This window comes from Aphelocoma coerulescens, chromosome 14 (assembly GCF_041296385.1).
Source record: "Aphelocoma coerulescens isolate FSJ_1873_10779 chromosome 14, UR_Acoe_1.0, whole genome shotgun sequence".
NCBI classification, from domain to species: domain Eukaryota; kingdom Metazoa; phylum Chordata; class Aves; order Passeriformes; family Corvidae; genus Aphelocoma; species Aphelocoma coerulescens.
In genome coordinates, this window is record NC_091028.1 from 468,509 (window position 1) to 476,208 (window position 7,700).

Sequence of the window (7,700 nt, forward strand, 5' to 3'; positions counted from 1 at the left end):
GGACCACCTGATCCCCATTCCCGGCACCGGGACCTCCTTGCACCCCCATATCCAGATCTGAACCCCCACTCCCGTGCACGGGGACCGCCCGGCACCTCCATCCCCGGCGCTGAGACCCCCCCCGAGCCCCCTTATCCCGCACCGATACCCCCTCGCACCCCCTCTTCCCCCGCCCCCGCGCTCCCTCGGGCACTTCCGCGGCTCCCAACCTGTGCCACCGGGATCCGCCCGGCGAGCGGTGACTGCCCCCGGCACCGGGACCCCCCTCCCGCCCCCGGCTCCTCCCGGGGCCTTCTGGAAACAGCAGCGGGAAGAGTTCAACAATTCATCATTATTTCAATTGATTTCGTTGGTTTCCGGGGGAGAATCGGTGGGACAGCACCTCACCACAAACCTCCGGGAGGGGAACAAAGGCTGGAGGGGAAGGGGGGGGGGGGGGGGCGGGGAATAGAGGACAAAACCGATGTAGTAGAAGGAAAAAAGAAAAACAAAACTAAAAATAGATTTTACAGTAAAATATCATAAAATAACTATGGGAAAAAAATAAAATAATAGCAGAGCTTGTTCTGTTGGGATTTTGGATTTCTTCTCCAAGCTCCGAGCTCGGTCTGAGCCAGGAGCCGGTGGGCTGGGATACTATCGCTGCTGAGGGGCTGAATATTTCCGACACTAAAGTATCAAGTGCCACCTTGAGGTTCCAGCAGTCCCCGCGCACACGTTCGATTCCCTCCTTTCAAGCTGAAAGCTCAGCTCCACTCGTGACTCTGCTTTGTAGCGATGAATGGAAACATTCCCCGCAATTCCTGTAGAAACAGCCCGGGAAGGTTCGCGTCGGGAGAGCTCCCTCGGGGAAGCCCCGGCTCCTGCCCTGCTTGAGTCCCTCTCGAGCCCGCTGTGGTTTCCAGCTGCTTCGCTCCAGCTGCCCCAAATGCCCGTGAATTGCACGGAACTGGAACAGATGCGAGTCCTCGTGGCTCGGGGTAAGGGCACGGAGAGGTCACTCAGGGATCGCCATCGCGGCCACAAGAGCCCCGACGTGGGGAATGAATTGGATTTGGGACGGAGCGGATCAGAACAGGAGAGTGAGGAGGAAAATAAACCCTGGTACAGAACCTTCCCCCGACCTCTTTCTCCTTGCCGGAGTTCACTTTATCCCCGGCTCCTCCCTGCTGTGCCCAGCGGGGCAGGGAGAAGGGATGGGAGTCGCGCTCAGTTCGCGCCGCTGCTTCCCCCTCGGGGACAGGAATCCTTCCCTGCTCCGGCGCGGGGTCCCTCCCATGGGGTCAGTCCCTGCCCTGGCCAGCGGGGGGTCCCTCCCCAGCCGTGTGGTCACTCCCCGGCCCGGCCCTGAGGCGCGGGGCAGTCGCGGGGCAGCCGCGCTCCGGCCCCGTCAGCAGCAGCGCCGCTTCGTGCCGGGCAGGAGCGGCAGAAGGAGCCGGGCGGCGGCGGGGGCTGAATCCCGGCAGCAGCGAGGAGGAAGAAGAGGAAGGGGCCGGGGCCGCCTGCGGTGTCCGATGGCCGGGGAGCAGCGGGGAGGCCTCGGGCAGCGGCGGCGGGTGGGGCCATCTGGAGCCGCCCCGAGGGCTCGGTGCCGCCCCCGGCCCGTGAAGGAGCCGCTCGGCGGGACGGGCGGGCTGGGAACGAGAGAAAACCCCGAGAAAAGAAGAAAATCCAATCAAACAGCCGCACCGAGGGGCGTCTCCGCCGGCCCGTGGCACTGAAGGAGCTGCACCGAAAGACCGGCGAGGAGCCCGGCGGTGAAAGAGCCGCAGCGGAGGGCGTGGGATGGGAGGTGCGAATGGAATAAAATAAGGAGAATGGAATAATAAATTATAGAAGAAGTGCACGGGGAGTGGCGGCTGCGCAGCGACTGAAAGAGCTGCAGCGAGGGAGCGTCGGGGCAGCAGCGCGGGGTCTCGGCCGCTCCGTGTGACCGAAAGAGCCGCAGCGAGGGACGGGCGGGGCGCGGCTCGGATCGAGCCCTCCAGCTGCGCCAAGAGCGGCGACCCCGCGGGACCGCGCCGGGGCCGGGCGGCGGCGGCAGCCGGAGCCGGGGAAGCGGCTTGGAGCGGCGGAGACGAGCGGGGTGTTCCCGTCAGCTCCGCTCAGCCCTCGGGCACCGGGGGGTTCCGGGGCTTGTTCCCGTCAGCTCCGCTCAGCCCTCGGGCACCGGGGGGTTCCGGGGCTTGTTCCCGTCAGCTCCGCTCAGCCCTCGGGCACCGGGGGGTTCCGGGGCTTGTTCCCGTCAGCTCCGCTCAGCCCTCGGGCACCGCGCTGGGGCCCCGCGCACTTTTCCAGCCCGGCCGCCCCCACGTCCTCGGCCCCGTGGAGCCCAGAAATCCCCGAAAATCGCTCCCATGCGCTAAAGAACCTTTTCGTGCGCATCCAGGGGTGCGGAGGGGGGATCCTTATGAAGTCCCCTCTCCTCAGTCCCTCCTGGGCACGGCCGGGCATTAGCGCAGCTCCCGGGGCTGTGTCCCGGCAGCGGCTGCTGCCACAGGGCACGGGGCTGCCGCGCTTGGGCATCAAACGTGACAGATTTGGGGAGCAGGGACAGCCACAGAAACCCTCGGGGAGCCCTCGGGAGCCTGGAGCTGCACGAGGGCCACAAAGGATGCCCTGGACACAGCGATGGCCCCAGCAGCGGCTCTGCCCCCAGCACGGGGCTGTGTCCCAGACCCCACGGTCCAGCCCGAGGTTTGGGGGCGGCAGCGGAGCCGCTGGACGGAGGACGGATGGAGGAGCAGAAGCGGGAGGAAGAGGAGGGATAAAGGGGGAGGGGTGGGAGGAAGAGGTGGGCCAGATGAGGCAGGAATAGGAGCCGCCACGTGCATCCATCGCTCTGTGTGTCCGCAGCTGTCGGATCCGGGAGCATCCCTCCCCCCATCCCGCAGGTGACCGGGGAGGAGCAGCTCGCCCCAAATATCTTGGGCGGTGCCTGGGCTTGTTTTGGGAGAGGGGATTTTTGGAGCTTGGAGGACTCCAGCACCGAGCCCCAAATATCTTTGTTGGTTCCTGGGGGAAGGGGTTTGGTGGGCGGGGGAGGCGGATTTTTGGATCTTGCAAGGCTCCAAATGTGAGTCGCAAATGCCCCTTGGGGGACACCGGGGAGTCCCCGGCACGCGGGGTTTCGGGGGGTCCCGGTGGCGGCTGCCGGGAGAAATGGGATGGGGCGGGATGGGGCCCGGGAAGGGTGGGATGTGGATTGGGGTGTGGGATGAAGTCTGGCGGAGGGGGATGGGCGGGATGGGGCCTGGGATGAGGCAGCCGAAGGTTGGGGATGATGAGGCCGGGGAAACTCCACTCCTTAGGGACCCGCAGGGTATCCACGAGCTCTGAGGGAGTTTTAGGGTACCCCTAATCCTGAGGGGGTGGTGCTGGCAGCGGGGGACACGTGGCTCCGGCACCTCTGGCCCCAGCTGAGCCCCCCCCGCCCCCAGCGCCCCCCGGAGCGGAATTTGGGGAGGGGGAGGTGGGGGCGGCCAGGCCGGGCCCCCCCGCGCTGTCCCGGCGGGGGCCGAGTGCGGGCGGGAGCCCCGCGGGGCCCGGCCCTGCCCGGGCACGGCTGATGCCGCCCGCCCGCGCTCCGCACTGGTCCGGACTGGTGCTCCCAGTGCCGTGCGGGGCGGGGCCGCTCTGGGGACCCCCCAGGGCACAGCGCGGCTGCTTTGGGGCTGTCGGCAGCGCCCGGCGCTGGGCATGGGGCGTGTGGGGACAGCTGGGGCCGCACTGGTGGCACTGGTGGTGCTGGGAGCCCACCCGGCCGCGGGCAAGGAGCTCTGGGGTGAGGGGAGCGGTGGAAAAGGGGGGACCCGTTGGAAGGAGGGGGAGAGCAGTGAAAAAGGGTCGGACTCCTCAAACTGAGTGGGAGAGGGGACTGAGAGCCCCAAACCAAGCGCGTGGGACACTGAGGCTTTGGGGGAAGATGAGAAAGGAGAGGGGGATAGGGGAGAGAGGGAAGAAAAAGGGAGTGGGATCCTTCCCCTTATTGGGGTCGGTTGGTGGATGAGGATTGGTGGATGATGGGAAAAGGGTGAAGGAGGGGAAAGAATAGGGGGTGGGACCTCCAGATATGTGGGAGGTTTGTGGGGAACCCCAAAGTTGCTGTCATGGCAGGGGACTGATCTCCTGTGGGAAGAGCTTTGGCCAGAGCACGGAGCTGATCTCCCAGCGCAGGATCCAAGTGGGGGAGAAGTCCTGTGTCTGCCCAAGCTTCGCCCAGAGGTCCCATCTCAGAGGAGAGAGACCCTACAGGGGCCAGGAGTGCAGGAAAAGCTTTGGTAGGAGCCCCAACCTCAGCAGGCACCCATCGATCTGCACTGGGGAGCCCCTATGGATGCCCAGACTATGAGAAGTGCTTCACCGTGAGCCCCACGTCCCTGGAACACCTGTAGGAGCCACCTGGAGGAGGGTCCTGTCACGATCCGCTAATGCAAGCGGGAGTCGTGATGGTTCGTTTATTGATCTCAGAGTGTAAAAAGGACACAAGAAATTTCAGTTTAAATCAAAACAGTGCACCTTTATTAAGTGCCCACAACACAGTAATGCAATAGAAGAGAGAAGAGAGAGAGAGAGAGAGAAAGAAACACAAAGTAGGGAGGAAGAAAAAGAGGGGGGGGCAATAGCTACCAACGGATGAGACGAAGTCCTCGTGGTCTTCCGCCAATAGATTCGTCTTCTTTCTGTGGGGGAGATCTCTCCGACTTGGTTATTTCAGAAAGTCCCTTTATAGTCCTTTTCAGAAGCGAGGGGCAACTGGCCAAGAGGTTGGGAAATTTACAGCCATTGTTGTGGAGTCCGTTGCTTTGGGAAACAGGTACAGGACAGACGCACAAGACCGGTGTGCAGGACAGGTGTACAGGACAGGTCATTCCTTTCCGCTTCAGCGCAGTCCTTCCCGCCTGGGCAGCAAGAACAGGGCAGTCCATTGCAACCTGCACTAATTTTCCTCAGGAATGCGTACCAGTTCCCAGCGGGCACACCCGTAGGCAACACTTGGCAGACATCCCACCTCAGCTAGGCCAGGACTCCTGTGCTCAGTCTCTGTTCTCGGCGATGATCGTGAGGCAGATGAGGGATCTTCGGACCGTCTCTTACAGGTCCCTACAAGTTCTTGGCTGCAGGAAGAGCCCCAAGGAGCCCAGGTCCCCCCAGAACCACCACCTGAAGCAGAAGGTGGTGACAACTCTCCATCCTGGGGCCCTGGGAACACTCTGGGGTCTCCAGGCTGACCCACCCCAACCAGGGGCTCACACCAGCCCTCATCCTGCCCCTAAAATCCCTTGGGATCTCCCGTCAATCTGTGCATTCCCCGCTCCCATCTCTATCCTGAGATGAGACCAGAGGGGTGGAAGTCCCCACCCAAGATGACCACAAACTCCAAATTTTGATTTCCACCCACCAATTTTCCCTCTTTTTCCCTATCTGGATTCCCCCCAGGGGGTGGAAGCAGCCCAGAGCCCTGCACTGCCCATCCTGACCTGTCCTGGCTCCATTCCCATTCCTCCCGTGGGGTGTGAGGGGTTTGGGGGAAGAGGGGAGGAAGAGGAGGGATGGAAGAGAAGAAGGGGGGAAGAAGGAGCGGGAGAAAGGATGGAGAGAAGAGGAGCAGAAGGTGGGATTAGGGAGGAGGAGGAGGACAGATGGAGGAAGATGAGAAGAAGGCGGAGGAAGAGGAGGAAGCTCGTGGGTCCAGCGCTCCCAGAATTTGCAGGCCCCTCACCCCAAGGAGCATCGATCCCCCCATCCCACAGGTGATGGAGGAGGGAGAGTTTGGCCCAAATATCCTGGGGACACCCTGGGCCAGTGTTTTTGAGGGGGATGTTTGGATCTTGCAGGAGTCCAGAGCTGAACTGTAGGTGCCCCTTGGGGGGACCTTGAGGAGTCCGAAGGAGGTGTTTTTGGGGGGTCCCTATGGCAGCTCCTGGCAGAGCCCTGGCGGGGGTCGGAAGCAATTGGGTCCCTCCCAAAGTGGGGATTGGGTCTGCCTGGGTCAGGCACTGCTGCCTCCGTCCGGGAGCCAGAGGCCTGTGGGACCCCCCAGTGGAGCTGGAGGGGGAAACCTTGGGACCCCCAGAGTGAGGAGAACAGAGAGGGGCAGTACCGGGACCAGGGGAGCCCCAGCAGTCTGGAGGGGCAAACCCCTGTGATCCCCAGGACCCCAAAGTGGAGAGCCCAGAGAGGGGGGAGCGCTGTGATTCTCAGGACCCTCAACAGCCTGAAGAGGGGGAGGGGGGACTCCTTGGACCCCCTGCACCCCAAAGCAGAGAATAAGGGGAGAAGGGACCTGGGGACCCCATAACCCCCAGCATCCCTAAGTGGGGAAATGGAAGAGTGGGGAACTTTTCAGATTCCTGGGACTGCCAGCAGCCTGGGGAGGGCGGGAACCAAGTAGAGAGGGCGACTCCCAATAAAAGAGGGACCCCCAGGAGCTGGGACAGGGGAGAATCCCCAAATACCAAAAGGGGAGAGACCAGAGACAGGGAACTTCTGGGTGGCTTTTTCAGGGCTGAATCTTGGTGTTTGGGAGGTTTTATGGATGGCCAGGTTTTACACGATGCCCGGTGACTTCTAGAGATGGATTTGGGCAGAGGGACCTTCAAACTCAATGTGCTCATCCCTTGTTTTCCCCCAAAACAGGATTTTCCATTCCCAACCCTTGGCCGGATGGAGGAGGAGGCTGTGAGGAAGAGGAAGATGCCCCAGGACACCCTGGCAGGTGAGGAGGAAGTCAGTGCCCCTTTCCCCCTCTCTCCTGCTCCATCTCCCAGCCCAGCATCGCCCCCGGCTGCAGGACAACCCCGCTGCCGACGCCGTCCTGCCGGGGACGGACTGGGGGGATCTCCTTCCCCTTCCCTGTGGCACCGAGGCAAATCCCATCCTCTCCTTGTCCTTCCTCCCCAGACAAGGAGCTGAGCACGGAGCCCAGGGAGGACAAATCCCTGCGGCAGAACCTGGTGGAAGAGGCCGTTTTGAGCAGCTCCATGGCGCAGGAATCCAACGGGGAGGAAAAGCCCTGGAGATCCCACACAAGGAGGGGCTGTAAACACAGCCCAGGGTGCTCTGAGGAGGAAAGACCCACCCTGTGCCGGGAAGGTGGCCGGAGATCCAGCCAGAGCTCGGACCTGGTGGTTCACGAGCAGCTTCATGATGGGAAGAAGCCCCACAAGTGCTTGGCATGTGGGAAGAGCTTCAGCTGGAGCTCCAGCCTGATCCGCCACCAGATGATCCACACTGGGGAAAGCCCCTACAAGTGTTCTGAGTGTAGGAAGAGGTTTCACACCAGCTCCAGTCTCCTCCTGCACCAGCGGATTCACACGGAGGAGAGGCCCTTCCGCTGCCCCGACTGTAGGAAGGGCTTCTGGTACAACTCCGAACTCGTCAGGCACCGGCGCATCCACACCAGGGAGAGGCCCTACGAGTGTCCTGAGTGTGGGAAGAGCTTCTCACAGAGTTCTCACTTGACCCAACACCAACGGAGGCACCGGTGAGGGAAGCCCTGCGAGTACCCTGACCCTGACAAAGCAAGAGCTTTGTCCTCTGCTCCAACTCCATCCCCCATCAGAGGACCCACATTGGGAAGAGCCCTGGTGACCCACATTCCCAGTAATCCATGTTGGGAAGACCCCTGGCTGGTGCTCTCCACGTTCTCCTGGATCCCCGTAGGCACCTGGGTGAATGCAAGGGCAGGAACATCCATT

At 62.5% G+C, this 7,700-nt stretch overlaps 1 protein-coding gene across 1 annotated transcript; it reads left to right on the top strand.

Moving 5' to 3' along the window:
- Positions 1–6,666: 6,666 nt before the first annotated feature.
- On the top strand, positions 6,667–7,490 carry LOC138118917 (zinc finger protein 22-like). Its single transcript, XM_069030247.1, has 2 exons — positions 6,667–6,718; positions 6,904–7,490. Exons 1-2 carry the CDS (start codon positions 6,667–6,669, stop codon positions 7,488–7,490), a joined length of 639 nt encoding a protein of 212 aa, XP_068886348.1.
- The last annotated feature ends 210 nt before the right edge of the window (positions 7,491–7,700 follow it).